The 21,535-nt window shown below is 48.0% G+C and overlaps 1 protein-coding gene across 3 annotated transcripts in view; it reads right to left on the bottom strand.

The window, feature by feature from the left end:
* Positions 1-21,535, bottom strand: part of PSD (pleckstrin and Sec7 domain containing) — a gene marked incomplete at its 5' end in the record, with an annotated part of 87,341 nt that overhangs the window by 55,995 nt on the left and 9,811 nt on the right. For 2 of the 3 annotated variants that reach the window (XM_079975110.1, XM_079975112.1), the window contains 3 exons: positions 2,344-2,424; positions 2,986-3,186; positions 15,823-16,269. In XM_079975110.1, coding sequence (XP_079831236.1) covers positions 2,344-2,424; positions 2,986-3,186; positions 15,823-16,269 — 729 coding nt within the window. The remainder of the gene's footprint in view (positions 1-2,343; positions 2,425-2,985; positions 3,187-15,822; positions 16,270-21,535) is intronic. The other variant, XM_079975111.1, reaches the window with a different exon arrangement.

Here is a 21,535-nt window from a genome sequence, read left to right as displayed (position 1 = left end):
AGACATGGATGCACAAAGCATTTTTTTTATTTTAAATCAAGACTCCTTCTACTCCACTCCCCCTTTCTTCTCGCTCAGGGTGCCCCTGCCCTCTGCATGCCCCTCGAAACTGGTGTGTCACTCGGGACTGGGCCTCGGCGGCTGTAGTCTCTCCTCCTCCTTCACCCACCCTCCAGAAGCTGCCACGAGCTGCCCAAGAGAGGAGGCTGGTAGTGGTGGCCATGGAGAGGCAATGGGATGCGCCATACAGCTGCCACGGCTGCCATCGCCACACAGGACAAGCACTGGCTCACCCTCTTCCCCAAACTCGGTGGTGGTGGTGGCGGCACTGGCAGGGGGAATGGGGACATTCCAGAATCAAATCAGAAGCTGGGACAGCTTTCGTAATTCTGGGACTGCCCCTGGAAAACAGGGGCAATTGGAAGGTATGCAATGAATGACCAAACTACTCAATCTGAACATTAAAACAGACATCTGCAGTAAAAATGGACAGTAAGAGAAACCCACTAGCACAGGCAATGGAGCGCTGCCGGCCTGCGGGCTTGTGTGGGTTGGCAAACTAAGGCCCGGGGGCCGCATCCGGCCCAATCGCCTTCTAAATCCGGCCTGCGGAAGGTCCTGGAATCAGCATGCTTTTACATGAGTGGAGTGTGCCCTTTTATTTAAAATGCATCTCTGGGTTATTTGTGGGGCATAGGAATTTGTTCACCCCCCCCCAAGTATAGCCCGGCCCCCCACAAGGTCTGAGGGACAGTGGACCGGCCTCCTGCTGAAAAAGTTTGCTGACTCCTGCTCTAGACTAGGGTTGCCACCTTTGTTCTGGCAAAATACAGGACAGGGCAGGGTTGGGCGGGGCAATTGGGAGGAGATTCCCCCCCCCCCCATCCGGTGCTGAAGCGACTTCAAAGCAATCCAGTACAATCTATTGCAGGGACACGGGTGGCGCTGTGGGTTAAACCACAGAGCCTAGGACTTGCTAATCAGAAGGTCGGCGGTTCAAATCCCTGCGACGGGGTGAGCTCCCGTTGCTCGGTCCCTGCTCCTGCCAACCTAGCAGTTCGAAAGCACGTCAAAGTGCAAGTAGATAAATAGGTACCGCTCCACTGGGAAGGCAAACGGTGTTTCCGTGCGCTGCTCTGGTTCGCCAGAAGCAGCTTAGTCATGCTGGCCACATGACCCGGAAGCGGTACGCCGGCTCCCTCGGCCAATAAAGCAAGATGAGCACCACAATCCCAGGGGTGCCTTTACCTTTACCTACAATCTATTGCAACCTAACAGGACGGCGCTTCTGGAATCTGTCACAAACACGTGTGCACACACATAGACATGAATTTATAAAAATGTGTTTTGCTAGGTAAAGGTACCCCTGCCCGTACGGGCCAGTCTTGACAGACTCTGGGGTTGTGCGCCCATCTCACTCAAGAGGCCAGGGGCCAGCGCTGTCCGGAGACACTTCCGGGTCACGTGGCCAGCGTGACATCGCTGCTCTGGCGAGCCAGAGCCGCACACGGAAACGCCGTTTACCTTCCCGCCGGTAAGCGGTCCCTATTTATCTACTTGCACCCGGAGGTGCTTTCGAACTGCTAGGTTGGCAGGCGCTGGGACCGAGCAGCGGGAGTGCACCCCGCCGCAGGATTCGAACCGCCGACCTTTCGATCGGCAAGTCCTAGGCGCTGAGGCTTTAACCCACAGCGCCACCTGCGTCCCTGTGTTTTGCTACCCAGAGCTAAAATACATGACTTTTCAGATGCCCTTTCAAGCACATGCATTTGAAGAGGATCCCTATCCTGGGGGGGGGGGGCAGACCTGAAATACAGGACAAACTGTATCAAAACAGGACATAGCATTTACCTTGCAATATGGGACAAACCTGTATTATACAGGATAGGTGGAAACCCTAGCCTAGACGCACTTCGAAAAAGAATAGTTTGTATATGCCCTGCCTAAGTCAGGCCCCCTTCTTAATGGAGACGACCCACTATGCATTGTGGCCTACCAAGAGAAAGACCCCACCCCACCACAAAACCCTGTTTTTGCAGTTTCAGGTAGGCTTCAGAAACAGGAGGCTTATCCAGTGCTGGTGAGTTACCATGAACTTCTTTGAGGTTTCTACACAATCAAGAAGTGTATGAATTTTATGAACCAAAGAAAGAAATGGCGGGCTTCATAAAAGGACAGATGAAAGTACGTGAGTGCTGCCGCATTTTTTAAAATGCAAATAAAGGGTAATCCTGAAACCAGTCTCACTGCTGCTCCAGAAGGTTCCATTTCCCCTTGAAGTTCTACTAGACTCCCTGCAACCCTCCTTACAGATTTCTGGAGATTTCACCCTTAAACACTTACCTAAGGGCTTGATCCAGACTCATTCCAGTGAATTCAAAGAACTTGAGGTACTCGCCTGCTACCATCTTACTAAAATCGTTACTGGAAAGGAGAAAGGTGGCGGGTGGGAGATAGATAGATATATTTTAAAACCTGTATGTATTAACACAAGAGAGGGACAAACACGGAGGAGATGAGATCTCGGGGAACATCAGGGACACTGCAGCAAGGGAAGAGGAAGGCAGAATTCTTGAGGCAGAATACACACCACCAGATCCGCAAGAAGCATGCACAGGTCTTTGTCATGCGCCCCTTTATGTGCCTTAATCTCTCAGGAGAGCTTTTATTCTCCCGTGACCATCTGCGTTAGGAGCGGAGGCACATGTGGCGAGTGTGAATGTTCCTGCCAGGCCTAGAGGAGACAGGCCATCCCTAGGGCATAACTATGTGGGCCACAGAGAAAACACCGCCTTCCTAAGAGTGCCTGGTGATGAAGGCAAGCTAGCCAAAGCTTTGCTTGTCATTCTGGAGGGAAGGCTCCCTTTTGAAGGTTGTTGTCCTCCTCCACAAGACTTCCCTGTGCTTAGGATGTTAGCAGGCTGCTGCATTCCCTCGGGGAATTAACAAAGCTCTGGGGGAAGAATCTTTTCTCCTAATACCCACACGTACTTCTTCCCCAGGTGGCGGGCCACGTCTGCCTTTTTGAAGCCATCCAAGTTGTAGAGCCTCTTTGCCAGGCGTTTAGCGGCCTCCAGATCTGCCTTGTGCCCATTGGAGAGGGTGTCTGTGCTGCCCAGGGCGAGTTGCTCTGTGCTGTCCATCTCGGAATCAGAGTCAGAGACCAGCTGGCTGAGAGGATGTTCACTAAAATGAAACAAACACAAACACACACAGAGAGAGAAGCTGTCACAGAAGCCTTTGTGCTCTTGCCCTTCCCCGAAGGTGCTTCTGAATCAATCTGTGCCTTCCAGATGTTTTAGACCACAACATCTGTCATCCCCAGCTAGTACAGTTTTGCACCTGGAGGGCACCAGGTTGACAAAGGCTACATAGAGAGGAGTTGGGGCATGTGCAAACTGGTTCAAAGTCCATATCAGGATATTGGTTTCATAATTTTTGACCTGGCAATATATCACGAATTGTGATGTGTGTGTGCTATGCAAAAATCACAATGTGGGGGAAACCGTGAAGCCAGCCAATGCTTCTCTCGATTCCTGAAGCCCCTGTTAACTCTGCCAGCTCATCTCTTCCCTGCCTCATGCAGGGAGCAGTGAATCAAAAGAGCAGGGGCTGGCAAAAATCACAATGTGGGAAAAAACTGTGAAGCCAGCCAATGCCTCTATATAGCTCCATCCTTATTTCAGACATTGTGATATATCAGTATGTTGTGATGTTTAGCTGGTGATATATCGTGATGCTGAAACCCAGATATCACCCAATCTTAGGCGTGTATGTGTGTGACGTATGCCGATTGGCACTGTGGAAAATTGTTATGTACTGAGTTGAATAGGATCCAAACTGGAGCAGTCTGATTGGTCCTAGAACAATGCAGCAGTATGATTGGTAGGCAGGAGCCACCCAATCCAGCTCCAGATAGAAGTGAATCCACAACCTGATTGGCCTACAGGAGAAGTCCGGAATTAGCCAACCACGTGCAGCCCATTGTGTAAATAATGTATATAAAGCAGATACTTTGAGGGGACTTCCATTCCTCCTCACCACGATGAGCTGAATAAAGAGCATGAAATCACTTTGCGACTCTGAGTATATTTCAAAAATACTGTTCTGGTTACTATTATTCCAAATAGTAAACCAGAGGCTAGAAGGAGCAGCGTGGGTGACAAAAGTATTTGGTATCCTAAAGGATCTTTCCCCTGCCACTCCCAGTTTTGTGTTCCAGGGCTAAAGACATCACCAAAATGATATCCGGAAGCCAGAAATCAGCAGGCAGCAATTTTGGAGGCCCCCCGCCATTTAAACATGAAAAGAAGTGGTTCCAATTGGAAATGTTCCACCTGTTTGTATGAATGAACTGGTTCAAGGAGACAGAAAATCTCCACTGCGTCTGTGGAAGGTGTTGTCATTTTTTCTTTACAACAATCCTGTGAGGTAGGTTCGGCGGCAAAGTTGCAATTGGCTCAAGGTGAACGATGTCAATGTGAATATGACGCCTATATGTGCGGCGAGATCAAATGCGAGAGAAGCTTCCTGACGTAGAAGAGGATGTTCCTATTTTCACTGAAGAAATGTTGGGAGGGGATGGAATTAATTGGCTCTGCTTGGGTCTGGGTCTGGCTCCCAGCTACAGTTTGGGCTCCCTCCCTTCTGCCTTACCTGTCGCAATGGTCACCAGCCCCCCCCCCTCCATTCCCACCCGGCTCCACTATCTCTGGCAATTCTTTCGTAGGCAGGAAGATGATGAGAACTATGTAGCCTTTATGGATGTCAAGGCGGCATTTGATAAACTAAATGGAAAACTTGTTGTGGGAAAAGTTACCCAGAACCAATCTGACTACTCTTACCCTAGTTTTAAAATGTATATTCTGCCACTACTCTAGTTGTGTCCAAGAGCAACATCCCCCTAAAGAACAATGTGAACCAAGGATGCACAATAGCTCCTTTTCAGATTACCTTCTTTATCAATTGCATGATTTATGATTGTCAATCCTGAAAACGCTAATCGAATTCTAATCTAAACTCCATCCAAAGCTCATTTTTGGAACTGAGGTTTTGGGGATTTAATGTTCTTTCTGTGCCAATAAAAAGAGTATTAAATGCTATCTTAAGCACCTGTGGGTGTTTAATTATTGGATTAAAATTACAAAGATGACAACTGAGAGCCTCCCTAAAGTGTGTGTGTGTGGGGGGGAAGCGCCTCATTCTGGTCCACCCACATGAACCCAGAAATTCATTCAGAGGAGCCACTGGCATGAACTCCGTTTATGATCCACATAGCCTGGACTTTAACTTGTTTATGTAGCAGGGTGTCTGTCTGTTAGGAGCAGAAGAAACAGCACTGTGGTACAGAAGAAGTTTTAACACAAAACTACTTGGTAGATCTTTCACACTTCTTTATATGCTTTCAGCTAGGCATAGATATAGATATAGATATAGATATAGATATAGATATAGATATAGATATAGATATAGATATAGATATAGATATAGATACAGTGGTGCCTCGCAAGACGAAAAGAATCCGTTCTGCGATTCTCTTCGTCTAGCGGTTTTCTCGTCTTGCGAAGCAAGCCCATTGATGGCTTAGCGGATTAGCGTTATTAGCGGCTTAGCGGCTTTTAGCGGCTTAGCGGCTTAGCGGATAAGCAGATAAGCGGCTTAGCAGCTTAGAAAAAAGGGGGGGGGAGGGAAAAAAAGTCGGAAAAACTCGCAAGACATTTTTGTCTTGCAAAGCAAGCCCATAGGAAATTCGTTTTGCGAAGCACCTCCAAAACGGAAACCCTTTCGTCTAGCGGGTTTTTCGTCTTGCGAGGCATTCGTCTTGCGGGGCACCACTGTATATAGATATATAGAGATAGAGATAGAGATAGAGATAGAGATAGAGATAGAGATAGATAGATACACACACACATACACACACCAGATTTCGGAAGAATATGCAAACTGGCCAAGCCAGTAGAAAGCAGAATGGCTTTTGACAAATGATAGTAAAGACACCTCTTGCGGCTTACGGGCTGGCAAAACCCATTAATGAAAATGTGTTGATTGCAAGATGGGCTTCTACGCTAATTCATTCTGTTTCAACCAGTATGATGTTCAGCTGACTCTTCTTCTTATGCTGGTTTAGCCGTTCCATCTTAATTTGCAGTTCGTTTCTATGTAGTCTATGGTGAAAACAGCATTTTCATTCTAAATGTTGTAAGAGAAATTGCCTGGCATCTCCCTATGCTTCCTTTCTCTGCAGCTCTGCAGCTTGCTCTGACTGGTAGCGCTGAGTTTGTTATAGATCCGGAAGCGGTTGGCTCTGCGTGTCAAAATATTTCCTCCCAGCCCTCAGGCCATCGTCTGGAGAAGAGAGATCTATAGCTATCCCTGGTTTCGACAAACGCCAGCTGCAGACACTGCTTCTAAATCAGCCAGACAGGAAAGCACTGGCTTTGCCCCTTGTTGTGGAGAAAAGTAATTATTGGTAGCTTGCTTAGCACAAGGAGAATTACCACTTTATTAGATTTCAAGCATGAGATTCGTGGGATGGGAAGGGGCCTCTGCACGTGCGCAGGCTGCAGTAAACGTCGCTCTGATCACTGGCAGAGGAGAGATTGTGACTTGAGAGCAGGAGACAAGTGAGGCTGTGGAAGGTCCTCAGAACCTCTGGAACCAACAAGACCACTCTCCTAGGCAGTATCAACCCAGATAGAATCACAGAATTGTAGCTGGGGGGGACCACGAGGATCATCTAGTCCAGCCCCCCTGCAATGCAGGAATCCTTCACCCAACATAAGGCTTGAACCCACTACCCTGAGATCTCATGCTGTACCAACTGAGCTAGGATATCAGAAGTGTGTGTAGTGGGGTGTTAGGGGAAAGGTGGTGGGGGACACATGCTCTTTCTGGGGTAGTTTGTCCACCTTTGGTCCCCACCCTGCACTCCGCTCTCCCCTGTGGCTCCTAGAAGCTGTCAACATGCAACAGCGGCCACACCCTGGTGAGGGTCTCAGACCCTTGGTGAGCTATGGACTTCCCCTGCATACGAAGACAGACACTAGTGGATTGAGTGTATGAGACAAATAGCAGGTCAAGAAGGTTTCTGCATGTGCTAGAGAGGGAACTGAGGGGGCAGATGGGGCTCGTCCACCTGGGAAATTAGCCCGTCGTGGAGAAGGAAAACTCTGATCCTAAACCTCTGCTGCCTTGCGGGATATCTTTGGGAGAAGAAAAGGCAACACAAATCTGGAGTGGAGTCCCTTAGGTGGTTGAATGGTGCCTTGGGAAGGAGGCACGAAGCTCTGGCAGGGTTCCACCTCTTTCCCAAAGTTGGGGAAGCTTTAACTACACTTTGGGAAGGAGGTGGGAGAACTCAAGGACCATGTCAGATCCCGTGTGTTGGAGCATTGTGATCAGTACCCTCCCCCTTCCCTTATTGGACTTGCCAACAGGAATACTGGTGTGGAGAGATGCAAGTTTCGCGAGGAGCAAAGGGAAAAACTGCTTCTGATACTTCCATCTTGCACAGCCCTCCAGGACCCCCCTCTCCACCTCCATCCCCTCCATATCTTTCTCCCACTCCTCTTCCAGTTGCTCTCATTCCGTTGCCATCTCCCAACGGTCCTGCTTAGGATTCTGCTGCCAGACCCTCCTTGTTGCTAGGCACCCCCTCCATCCTTCTCCTCGTTGCCATGGCACCCACTGTTAAGGTAGGCAACAAGCAGGAGAGAGCAGTGAGCAGCAGCAGAGAGCCAATTCTGGTAACTAACCCATCTTTATTAATTAACTGGCGCTGTGCCTGCCAATAGGCCGCAGATGTCCACGGGAGCCGCTGAGGGGGTCACAAGAAAAAGCACAGGGGCTGAATGAGAGGCAAAGTTGTGGCAGGAGCCAAATGTTCTCCTGGCCCCACATCTTGGTTCATCCAGAGCAGGGATAGGACTTCCTTCCCAGTGGCGTAGCGTGGGTTGTCAGCACCCGGGGCAAGGCAAGTAATTTGCGCCCCCTAACCCATGGATTTGTGCCCCCTAACCCGTGGATTTGCGCCCCCTAACCCCCAGATGTTGCGCCCGGTGCGGCCGGCCCCCCCTGCACCCCCCACGCTACGCCACTGTTCCTTCCCCGACGCAGCTAAATTTCCTTTCCCCTCGTAAGTCATGAGGGAACCGCTGGGGTGTGTGTGGGGGGGAGGGGGGAGGAACAGAACGGATTGTCTCAGGGTCACAGCGGAGGCGAAGACAAAACCTGCCTCCCATCTCAGCAGTGATTTACTTCCTGTTGCTGACGGCTGCTGTTCACTTCTGCGGCAGAAAATAAAGCAAGTTGCGGGCAGAACTTCAGAGAAGCGGTGGTGTGCGGGGAACCATAAATGAAAAGGCTAGCCACAGGGCAGATGGGGCTTCATCTCCACTACGCATTTCATAGAGTCATGGAATTATAGAGTTGGAAGGAAGCAAAAGGGTCATCTAGTCCAGGGGTCAGCAACCTTTTCCAGCCATGGGCTGGTCCACCATCCCTCAGACCATGTGGTGGGCTGGACTATATTTTGGAAACACGAATTCCTATGCCCCACAAATAACCCAGAGATGCATTTTAAATAAAAGGACACACACTGATTCCCGGACCGTTTGCGGGCCGGGTTGAGAAGGCGATTGGGCTGCATCCAGCCCATGGCCTTAGGTTGCCTACCCCTGATCTAGTCCAACCAAACATTGGACTTGAACCCACAACCCTGCGATTAAGAGTCTTATGCTCTACCAACTGAGCTATCACTATACAAAAAATGCTCTTGAGCTTTTTTTCTACAATCAACCGGTATACAGTGGTACCTCGGTACTCAAATGGCTTGGCCTGAACAAATCGGCTCCCGGACGCTGCAATCCCAGAAGTAAGTGATCCGGTTTGCAAACGTTTCTTGGAAGCCGAATGTCCAACGCGGCTTCCGCTTGAGTGCAGGAAGCTCCTGCAGCCAATTGGAAGCTGCACCTTGGTTTTCAAATGGTTTCAGGAGTCAAACGGACTCCCGGAATGGATTAAGTTCGAGAACCAAGGTACCACTGTATCAATTATTGGGGGGGGGGAGGGGAGAAGCAGTATGATACCACTTTGAACAGGATTGCTCCAAAGAATCCTGGGATTCTTTGTTAATGGTGCTGAGAAGTTGTTTTTTTAGGAGGCCCCTATTCTCCTCAAGAGGAATGTGGGTGGCGCTGTGGGTTAAACCACAGAGCCTAGGACTTGCCAATCAGAAGGTCAGCGGTTCGAATCCCCGTGATGGGGTGAGCTCCCGTTGCTCGCCCTGCTCCTACCAACCTAGCAGTTTGAAAGCACGTCAAAGTACAAGTAGATAAATAGGTACCACTCTGGCGGGAAGGTAAATGGCGTTTCCGTGTGCTGCTCTGGTTTGCCAGAAGTGGCTTAGTCATGCTGGACCCATGACCCGGAAGCTGTACGCCGGCTCCCTCGGCCAATAAATCGAGATGAGCGCCGCAACCCCAGAGTCGGTCACGACTGTACCTAATGGTCAGGGGTCCCTTTACCTTTACCTATTCCCCTCAATGAGGTACAAGTCCCAGAGTGGTTTAATGATCAACCCTTCTTCGCAGGGAACTCTGGGAACTGTAGCTGTATGAGGTGAATAGCGGGTCTCCAAACAACTCTCAGTCAACACCCTTAACAAATTATAGTTCCCAGGATTCTTGCAGACGGAGGAGCCATGACTGTTGAAAGTTGTATGATACTGCTTTAAATGAACAGGTAGATCTCATCTTATGTGGAGGTTACATGACATCCTCCAACATTTTCCCAATGAAAATATCCTAAGGAAAAGCGGGACATTCAGAAACTGGGATGGCTTCTGTAAAGCTGTAACTATCCCTGGCTATCTCAGGTACAGCAAAATCGCATAAGCCCACCAAAACATGTTTAAAAGCCCAGCAAATCCCTCCAACATCCTCTGCAACTCTCTCTGGCCTCCTCTGATCTTTCTCCAGTCGCTTCCAAAACTCTCTGCAACCTCCTCTGCTCTCTCCCCACACTCCACCAACTCCCCAACCACACCCAACCACTTTCCTAATGGTACCCCGCTGCTCGCCAGGGAAGACGGGTGAGTGAAGATCTACATCAGGATCTGCTGGTCCTAAGGATCCTGCCGCCTGAGGTGGTTGCCTCACCATGCCTCATGGGTGGGCCGGGCTGGAACACCCATCAGTTTTAAGTTATGTTGCCTGCCGTAGCAGAGGCCAAAAAGTGTAGGTTCTCAGAGTACAGATCAAGCCAGGTATGTAAATACACACTGGAAAGAACACAGTTAAGTCAATACATCCATGAGATGGGCTTAGGCATGATCACTATACATCTCCAGCAATACGCAGTCCATTTAAAAACTAGAAACCCCACACCCATAGATGTGAATGGGTGTTTCCATGCCTTGCGTCCTTTCAAACACTTTTGCTTTCAAAACTTATATCAAACCTGCAACCTTGGCGTTATCAGCGTCAAGTTCTAGCCAACCGAGCTATGAAGTAGAACCATGAAGCACCCACACTTTACTGGCTCTAGAGACATTGTGCTCGACACAACAGAGGATAACAGACTTGGAAGGGAGTCATAAGTCAGTCAGTTAAGCCTTGTTCTTTAAAGCAGGATTATCATTCCACCAGCAACACCTTGCTTTTCTAACCATCCAGCGTCTGCAGAGCAAATACCCCAAGGAGGAAATAGCTCCAAGCAGGTGGCTGATCATAATTTTTGTGGGCACAAACCAGCTACGGATTAATCCCAGAATCTGTACTCTTAAAAAAAGAGAGTACATTTGAGCACCTATAGAGCTTATTTCCCTTACCAGAGAATAATCACAACCATCCAAACAGGAATAAAAGGGAGGGCCCTGGATCTCAGCTTCCAGAGAAACTTGACTCTTGCAACTTTTCATTATGATCTATAAATACCAAATCCAACACAGCACCATGAAAAAGCAATTTTGCACGTAGGAGGGCAGATATATGGGGTGGGGGAGAAAGAGAGAGAAGCTGGGAAAAGAGGGTTGAAAATGTACATTTCTCATTGAGTCAGTAAACCTGTTTTTAGGCTGAATGACTTCAGACAAAGCTCACATGACTGAATGCCCTTACATTCAATAAAATATTCCACACACTGCAACAAAATGTTGAAGTATCTCTCTGTGCTTAAGAGGAGTGCTCCTCTCCACGGTTCCAGCCATCCTGGGATAAAAGCCTTTAGCTCCTCTTCAGGCTTCTTAGCGAGGAGTGAGCTTGTGGAAGGCAGAAAGGGAAAGGGATCCTTTCCCCCTCTTTTTTGGGGTCCCAGGCTGGTGGACACAATCCCATTCTGTCCACTCCATGCATTCAATGAAAGTGCTTCTTCTCAGGTGAGAACTGGGCATCTGAGTACTTTCACATGCCCAAATAATAATAATAATAATAATAATAATAATAATAATAATAATAATTTATTATTTATACCCCGCCCATCTGGCTGGGCTTCCCCAGCCACTCTGGGCGGCTTCCATAAAAAATATTAAAATACTATAATACATCAATCATTAAAAGCTTCCCTAAACAGGGCAGCCTTCAGATGTCTTCTAAAAGTCTGGTAGTTGTTGTTCTCTTTGACATCTGGTGGGAGAGCGTTCTACAGGGTGGGCGCCACTACCGAGAAGGCCCTCTGCCTGGTTCCCTGTAACTTGGCTTCTCGCAGTGAGGGAACCGCCAGAAGGCCCTCAGTGCTGGACCTCAGTGTCCGGGCAGAATGATGGGGGTGGAGACGCTCCTTCAGATATACTGGACCAAGGCTGTTTAGGGCTTTAAAGGTCAGCACCAACACTTTGAATTGTGCTCGGAAACGTACTAGGAGCCAATGCAGGTCTTTCAAGACCGGTGTTATGTGGTCTCTGCGGCCCCCCCCAGTCACTAGTCTAGCTGCCGTGTTCTGGATTAGTTGTAGTTTCCAGGTCACCTTCAAAGGTAGCCCCACGTAGAGCACATTGCAGTAGTCCAAGCGGGAGATAACCAGAGCATGCACCACTCTGGCGAGGCAGTCCGCAGGCAGATAGGGTCTCAGCCTGAGTACCAGATGGAGCTGATAAACAGGTGCCCTGGACACAGATTTGACCTGTGCCTCCATGGACAGCTGTGAGTCCAAAATGACTCCCAGGCTGCGCACCTGGTCCTTCAGGGGCACAGTTACCCCATTCAGGACCAGGGAATCCTCCACACCCGCCCGCCTCCTGTCCCCCCAAATAGTACTTCTGTCTTGTCAGGATTCAACCTCAATCTGTTAGCCGCCATCCAACCTCCAACCACATAACATCAAAACTTTATTTCAAGCCCGATTTTTTTGAAGGGACATTTATTCTGACTGATTTCTAAATAACATTTTAAATAGAAAAAAATAAATGGGGGGAAATATGACTCTTCAGTTTTAAAAGAATTCTTGTGTTTTTTTTATCTGTGCAGACATCTGCCGCTCTTTGAAAAAGCATGGCTGAATGAATCTCCCTTTGCGGAGACTGGGAAACCACAGGGAAGCAGACTACCGCCAAAGGAATTTCCTGCTTGCTTCCTCGCACCTTGGAAAAGGGAGAAGCACGTCTGCATGTTAGAAAACAGACTAGAATCCATAAATGCAGGGAAGAGGATGCTGGAAGATCTCTTGGCCGGCAGAGGTAAGATTCCCAAAACACTGTGAGCATAATCAATGCGCTGCTTGAAAAACAAGTGATACATCACCCTCAGGAGAGAACGGCAGGCTGGAGAAACGAGATCCAGTGCCAAGCTGCTAGCCTGCAAATGTTCTGGGCTATGGCTAGAGCTCCCTCCAGCTCCAGTCAGAATGATCATAGAATCATAGAATTGCAGAGTCAGAAGGGACCCCTAGGGTCATCTAGTCCAACCCCCTACAATGCAGGAATCTCAGCTAAAGCATCCATGACAGATGGCCACCCAACCTCTACTTCAAAACCCCCGAGGAAGGAGGGTCCACAATCTCCCGAGGGAGACCGTCCCACTGTCGAACAGCTCTTACTGTCAGAAAGTTCTTCCTGATGTTTATTTGGACTCTCCTTTCTTGTATCTTGAAGCCACTGGTTCGAGTCCTACCCTCCAGAGCAGGAGAAAACAAGCTTGTTTCCCCTTCCACGTGACAGCCTTGAGGTATTTGAAGAGGGCTCTCATCTTTCCTCTCCGTCTTGTGCTTTCCAGGTGAAACATCTGGCAGGCTGGCCTCTGTTCAGGGTTGACACCTTCCTTTCACAAAAATTCTGGCACTTAGAGCTAAGGGTCTCTGAACATGTACAGAGGCCTTTTCCTTTGTGAAGAGAATGTCGCTCCACATGTTCTGAAAGAGCAAAGGCTCAGGCTCTGCTCAGGCACGCAGTCACACAAAATGTACCCAAAAGAGGTTCTAGCCCAGTGTTTTCCGAACTTGGATCTCTAGCTGTTTTTGGACTACAATTCCCATCACCCCGACCACTAGTCTTGCTAGCTAGGGATGATGGGAGTAGTCCAAAAAACAGCTGCAGACCCAAGTTTGGGAAACACTGCTCTAGCCACATCTATGATCTTGTTATTATGGGATGGAGCACTATGTGGTAGCTGGGAATATTGCCGGCATTCATATTCTATGGCTTGGAAATATGTATATCCATGGCTCAGAATGCTCACCTCAAATAAAAGGTAAGCACTGCAGCCCCTAAAGTTCTTCTCTGGCTCAGATTTAAATTTAAGCCAGAGAAAGAAAACGTCCTCCCTTTGGCCCATTTCCTTGCTGCTTTTGGGCAATTCAGTTCTTTTCTCCAAACTGCATGGACATCTCCCTTGAACAATATTCTGCAGTCTGCATGAGAGAAGGAACTCATCCTAAGGCATTCAGCTAAACCCTGATCCTCATCATCTCTCTCTCTCTTTGCTCCAAAACAAGGAAACTGTACTGTACTGAAAGTGGCAGATGCCACCTACTGGGAAAAATAAATAATTGCATAGGGAATGGGGAAAATGGATGGAGGACCGGCAATCAACTTCTTGGCTGGCATCTCAAAGACACTTGCAATTTATAGATTTTCACATTCCCAAGATGATACACATTGCTCCTCATCTGCACATCAGACCAATCTTGCCCTGAATGTTCACATGCACAAATTATGCGAGATCACAATTCTTTGCACAAGGAATTTCGAATCCGCATTATATTCCAATGTAAACAAGTCCTGCTGAAAAATATTTTTTTTTTGCAACAAGGTTGGAAACCAGCTCAATTTGTTAGCACCTAAGACAAAAGATTTATACTCAAATCATACTGCTGTACATTAGGGGGCACAGAAAACTGTCACATTCATGAGTCTTGCAAACCATATGTCTTGTGAGAGCAGTATGCTCTGATAGGAGAGCATTGGCACCAAATCACAGAGAGGCAGAAGCTCTGAGCCTTTTCAATGAACATTGCTGGGAAAGCCTGCCCTGCCAGCCTTGGTCTAGGCTGAATCGACAGAAGTATAGTGTCCCGATCCTGTCAACGTCCCGCTCTATTCTGCCTTGATCAGACCACACCTGGAGTCCTGTGTCCAGTTCTGGGCACCACAATTTAATTAGGATATTGACAAGCTGGAACATGTGCAGAGAAGACAACCAAGATGGCAAAGGGTCTGGAAAACAAGCCCTATGAGGAATGGATGAGGGAGGTGGGTATGTTTATCCTGGAAAGAGGAGACTAAGATCTAAAGGGCTGCCACATGGAAGAGGGAACAAGCTTGTTTTCTCCTGCTCTGGAGGGTAGGAACCGAACCAATGACTTCAACTTACAAGAAAGGAGATTCCATCTAAACATCAGGGAAATCTTTCTGACAGTAAGAGCTGTTTGACGGTGGAATGATCTCCCTCGGGAGGTGGTGGACTTTCCTTCCTTGGAGGTTTTTAAGCAGATGTTGGATGGCCATCTGTTAGGGGATGCATTGCAGGGGGTTGGACTAGATGACCCGAAGGGTCCCTTCAAATTCTACAGCTCTAACTACTGTTTGTTTCCCTCTCTTGCCCTACCAAGTCCCAATGGGCATCAGCCATCACTGCCTGCTGCCACCACTGGCTTTGCAATTCTGCATAAGCCACACACCTTAGGACAGGCAAACGCGGCCCTCCAGATGTTTTGAGACTACAGTTCCCATCATCCCTGACCTCTGGTCCTGTTAGCTAGAGATGGTGGGAGTTGTAGTCCCAAAACATCTGGAGGGCCGAGTTTGCCTATACCTGCCTTAGGATCATTGCAGAACTGAGGCCCTTCTCACCTGTCCCCAGAGCGGGAATTTATAATCATCACCCTTATCGTCGTCATCATCTAGGCACACAGTAAGAGATTTCAAAAAGTAAAACGCATAGGAACAACTTGGCAGGTGAGCAGTGCGGACAGGATCCTTTCAAAAGCATATAATAAATAGCATCAAGGAAACATCAGCTCAGGTGAACAATTGAGCCAAGCTTGCATGGGGGGAAACCCCCACTGTGAAACAGCAGAAGACCATGTTTTTCACAGAGCTTTAAAAACCTGTCAAAACAGCAGCTTTCACAAGGCTATGAAAATGCACCACAGAACTCTGGCAAAGAGCGATACGCCCCATTGTAAGACAACATCCGTCAGGTGCCTAAAGATCATTTTCTAAAGGTCTGAGAGGAAGGGTCGTGGATGATCCCTTCATCATCCTTGCCAGCTTGTGAGATGGCAGAGTTGTTGCAGAGTCCACAGGTAAAATAAAAGGTCAGCTGGGATCCTAAACCACCCAACGATGTTATCTCATATACCCCCTGGATAGAATTAGCTTCATTCACTCACCTTATGATGGAGGCCAGGGGAATTCCTAGGCTGTCGTCGGAGTGACAGGGACTCTGTAGGCTGCCTTCCCCACCTTGTCTCGGCTCCTCCTCTCGCTCGGTCCAGGGGGCATCCGTGGCGGAGCTTGTCCCGGAATCTGGCTCCAGGTGGGCCAGGGGGGCGAAGTTCTGCTCAATGAGCTTGGCACTGTCTCGAATTTGCTCTTGTACTTCCGGGGTGAGAGTTGGGAGGTCGAAGGTGAAGTACGTTCCGCTGTGCGTTTGGGCCGGGGAGGACAGGATGTCAATGGAGTCGAGGCTGGTGTAAGAGGTCCCTTTGGCTCGGTGAGACTCCATGATGCTCTCAAAATGCCTGCTGAACGAATCCATGCCGTCCCTGGAGAGGCTGTGTCCGAGGAGAAAGGGGACTGGGGACTTGAGCAGCCCTTGGGCGTCTCTGTTGATGATCCTGGAGATTGGGGATGAGGTGGTGAGAAAGAGGGAGGCACAAGTTGCAGAGAAACAGACACAGCAGTCCTCAACTCAGGGAAGTGTCTTCTACTACACCACTGATCAGAACGAGGGTCTTTCCAAAGGGGTAGACAGCTCTCCCTGTGATAATCAGGAAATGGTTCCTCAGCCAGCAGCATGGGCATAGTGGGGGGGTGGACAGGAGGGAAGCTGCCCCTCCTGAATCAAGTAAATAAATAAAAAAACTTAACTAAAAGTAGAAATAATCAGAATATTCTAGCGATTCTTCTTGTGGAAAGTAATGACCCGGCTAAGGTAGACGATGACAGGGGAGCATCTCAGCGGGCTGTGATTACTGAAAAACTGCATTGGGGAAAAAGGAGTAATTTGAAAAGGAAGTGCTGAAAAGATTTTCAGCAAATCCAAGAAAACTTGTTTTAGTTTAGATTTTTTTAAAAAGATGGAAAATTCATGTCCTTTGTAATTTTGCAAAATATACCAGTTAAATACATGAAAGGGATTCTCTGGTCTTCATTTTTTATTTGACTTCCTAGTTTTCAAGTGACCGAATATTTTGGCAGATTTTTCTGAGCACTTGGGGTCAGAAAAGAAAGTAATTTAAAGCAACTGTTGTTGAGACATTTCATTCCAAATCTGCTAGACAGAGCAAGGCACAGGATGATGGCAGGTGGGTGTCCTGCCCCCCCCCCCAACAAATCCTGGCCATAGTCAGGAGCTAACCAGAGTCAGCCTCTCTTCTGTATGTACCAGCCAAGCTAAGGCATAGGGAAGATCTATGGATTCTGGCTCTCCCATTGGGAAGGGAAGTTTCTGAGGTCCAACCCAATGGACTGGTGTGTATCTGCAGTGAGCAGGTTTGGAGTGCTTCTTCGGCAAGTTCTGCTGGGAATAAATCCCTTTTTGCTTAGTTTATGCAACTGATAGCCCACAGTGGCCCAAGGGCTTTTGATGAGTAAAAACAATGTTCTTTTCAGTGGCGCTACCTGCAATTCTGTCTTTCTAAGAAAAAGAGGGAACCTATCCAGTTCCATTCTTCTCCTCTGGCAGAGAAAGTGATCTCTGCAGTGGCTCCTGGCTGCTGTGGCCCCACCTTTCCTTTTAGCTAAGAGGAGTGGAAAGGATGGAGCTGCATACACTCCAACAATGAAAATAAAAGGTAAAGGTACCCCTGCCCGTACGGGCCAGTCTTGACAGACTCTGGGGTTGTGCGCCCATCTCACTTAAGAGGCCAGGGGCCAGCGCTGTCCGGAGACACTTCCGGGTCACGTGGCCAGCGTGACATCGCTGCTCTGGCGAGCCAGAGCCGCACACGGAAACGCCGTTTACCTTCCCGCTGGTAAGTGGTCCCTATTTATCTACTTGCACCCGGAGGTGCTTTCGAACTGCTAGGTTGGCAGGCGCTGGGACCGAGCAGTGGGAGCGCACCCCGCCGCAGGGATTCGAACCGCCGACCTTTCGATCGGCAAGTCCTAGGCGCTGAGGCTTTAACCCACAGAGCCACCTGCGTCCCGATAACAATGAAAATAAGGATGTCCTAAATAATAATAAAGGGACGCGGGTGGCGCTGTGGGTTAAACCACAGAGCCTAGGACTTGCTGATCAGAAGGTTGGCGGTTCGAATCCCTGCAAAGGGGTGAGCTCCCATTGCTCGGTCCCTGCTCCTGCCAACCTAGCAGTTTGAAAGCACGTCAAAGTGCAAGTAGATAAATAGGTACCGCTCTGGCAGGAAGGTAAACGGCATTTCCGTGCGCTGCTCTGGTTCGCCAGAAGCAGCTTAGTCATGCTGGCCACATGACCCGGAAGCGGTACGCCGGCTCCCTCGGCCAATAAAGCGAGATCAGCGCCGCAACCCCAGAGTCGGCCACGACTGGACCTAATGGTCAGGGGTCCCTTTACCTTTTATATAATAATAATAATAATAATAATAATAATAATAATAATAATAATTTTACTATTTATACCCCACCCATCTGACTGGATTGCCCTAGTCACTCTGGGCAGCTTCCAACACATATAAAAACACAACAAAACATTAAACATTAAAAAAACTTCCCTATACAGGGCTGCCTTCAGATGGCTCAGGGGTCGGATAACTCCATACCCTCTGATGAAAACAGGGACATCCTAAGGAAAAGCGGGACACTCCAGGATCAAATCAGAAACCGGGATGGCTTCTGTAAATCCAGGACTGTCCATGGAAAACAGGGACACTTGGAGGGTCTGGAGTTGTGCATCTTCACCCAGATTTGCCTTGAGATATGATTTGTCTCCAAGCCAAGTGCACACGGCATGTGTCTACCTTTTCAGTATTCTGGAGCTGTATTCTTTTGGCCTGCATAGCTGGTCATCCTTCTCTCATGTCCCTGAGAGGCATTTTACTCTCATAAACTCCATCTCCCCCTGTGGTTACCCCTTTTTCTCCTGACACCACACTGCTCTTTCAGAATTCAGAATCTTTATTTACATCAACCACTAGCCCTAGCAATAAAATAAAATAAAATGTACTGAAGATAGAGGTAAAAACTTAACTATAGAAAATACATTTTGGGGGTTTACATCAATAATCAAATAATAGATCATACTCTAATTGCCCCCACTAAAAATCTTGCAGTTTTTGCTGTCACCTGATCTTCTTGATCTGCTAAAAGAAAAGGACACAGTAGCAATGGTTGAGCGACAATAATAGAGGGGTAATAACCTCACTCCTCAAATCTCTATAAAGAGTGCAAGCCAGAAGCACATGAGCCACGGACTCAATACTGCCATCTCCACAGGGACATAGCAGCTTTTCTGGTGGAATTTTTTGAAATCAACCCTCAAGTAGAGCCAAAGGCAGTATATTCTATCTTGTGAAAGTGAAGGTGTGTCTGTATTTTGGAATTGTTAAATTTCGCAAATAGGGTGCCAAAGTGTCAAAATGACTAGTTGGAAAATAATCATACCACAGACAAAATTTCCATATTGTGGCCAGATTATTTTGTCGCTCAATATCATATAGGTGTTGTCTAATTAAATTATTTGCTTTACTGAAGCCCAGGGTTAATAACTGTTGTGGTGATAAACCAGGAAAGTAAAGATTTTGGTTGACAATTTTAGTCCAAGCCCTCTCATGACAACCTTGCAATACTAAGGGTAGTAGACCAGCGGGGTTTAAATTTAGGCAAAGCCAATGGTTAAATGTCCTACATCAAATCTGTAATTCATAGAGGGGAGGTCAGGACACTGCTGTTTACTAAAATGTTCTCCCTCTTGGAAAATGGTGCAGAGTAAGCAATGGGAATTGAGCAGGTTTCCCCTTCAAAACAGGTGGAAAGAGTGGTTCTTAACCCTTCCTGCCACTTTTATTCTGCAGTTGCTTCTTTTGCTTTTGCAAGCAAGTTGGAAATAGGGGATATTATTCCGGTCATCGCTAGACTTCTCTCTGACCTCCTTTTTTTTACACCCCAGTCTTTCTACCTCTAGGCACAATTCTGCCATCAAAACTATTCACATCTCTCCATTGTTCAAACCATTCAACTTGCCCTTCCTCAAATCCTTTCAATGGCTTCTCTTCCCCTTCCGCCAGACCCAAAACTCCCTGTGTGATTTGACAGCTCCGCTGCCGACAGAGGGAGTCACTATACAGGGATACCGTTGCCTAGACAGGGACCTTGCTGCGCCGAGACAAGGCTTTAAAATCCTGTCAGAATCTGAAGTCTGCTGAGACTACTGAGATCAGCACACTTTAGCATGTATGGAGCATTTTTATGGAGAGCTGAGATTTTCAGTGTCAAAAGGAAGGAGCCACAACTGACGTAGCTGGAGAAAATGAATTTCAGCTGCTTTTTCTACTCATAATCAGTGGAGTGCAGAGTCTGCAGCAAGGAACAGGGTTTCCATGGGGAATAATAATAATAATAATAATAATAATAATAATAATATATTATTTCTACCCCACCCATCTGGCTGGGTTCCGGAAGTCCGTACTTAACCTGAAACTGTTCTTAACCTGAAGCACCACTTTAGCTAATGGGGCCTCCGTCCGCCAGAGAACGATTTCTGTTCTCATCCTGAAGCAAAGTTCTTAACCTGAAGCACTATTTCTGGGTTAGTGGAGACTGTAACCTGAAGCGTATGTAACCCGAGGTACCACTGTAGTCTCCTAAACATTAAAAGCTTCCCTAAAAACGAAATACACAAAAGGTGAATTTATCCCCCACTCTGCCAAGACATGTTTGTGGTTATACCAAGAGTCAGGGCCGGCCTAAGACATTTTGGCACCTGAGGCAGACCACAAAATGGCGTCTGCCCTCCCTGTGAGGGAAGAAGCGGCAAGTGAAGGTCTACATCAGCAACAAGCGAGGAATAAAGATCTACATTGAGATCTGCTGCCCCTGTGGATGTTGCCATCTGAGGTGGTCACCTCACCTTGTCTCAGGAGCTGGCCTACCCTGCTGAGAATCTTAATAAATATTTCCCCCCATGGGCTCAGGACAGGTTAAGAACTCTTTTTTTTTTGCGGGGATGGAGGGCATACTCAATAATACAAATATATGTGTATATTTGATCATGAGTGATTTACCTCATCTTCAGTTGCTGAATGCCAATCCAAATAGGAAAGTCTGTCAACATTCCCAGAAGGTATTTAATGGACCTCTAGAGAACAAGAATTCCTTAGTTTCCAAAACTCTACACACACCCCTGTGTGTGTGTAATTAGTTGGTTAGTGCAGGATTCAATTAAGTTGTTGTGCTTGCATAAGCCAGAGCAAGGATTCCTGCTAGTGCAATGGGGTTTCCTTCCCCCACAAAAAATATCCCTGTGTACCTCTGTACCCTCCTCAAATCTGCTTGGAGAACCTCCAGAACAGCACACAGGGAGGAGGGAGGTGATACCACCCTGAGACCTTTGGGCATAAAGGGTAAATGGGACCCCTGACCATTAGGTCCAGTCGTGGCCAACTCTGGGGTTGCGGTGCTCATCTCGCTTTACTGGCCGAGGGAGCCGGTGTACAGCTTCCGGGTCATGTGGCCAGCATGACTAAGCCACTTCTGGCGAACCAGAGTAGCACAAGGAAACACCGTTTACCTTCCCGCCGGAGCGGTACCTATTTATCTACTTGCACTTTGACGTGCTTTCGAACTGCTAGGTTGGCAGGAGCAGGGACTGAGCAACGGGAGCTCACCCCGTCACGGGGATTCGAACCACCGACCTAATCAGCAAGTCCTAGGCTCTGTGGTTTAACCCACAGCGCCACCCGCGTC

The sequence above is a fragment of the Podarcis cretensis genome (assembly GCF_951804945.1).
Source record: "Podarcis cretensis genome assembly, chromosome: 5".
Classification (NCBI taxonomy): Eukaryota; Metazoa; Chordata; class Lepidosauria; order Squamata; family Lacertidae; genus Podarcis; species Podarcis cretensis.
The sequence above is the reverse complement of the archived record's forward strand: the minus strand, read 5'-3'. Positions and strand labels throughout refer to the sequence as shown.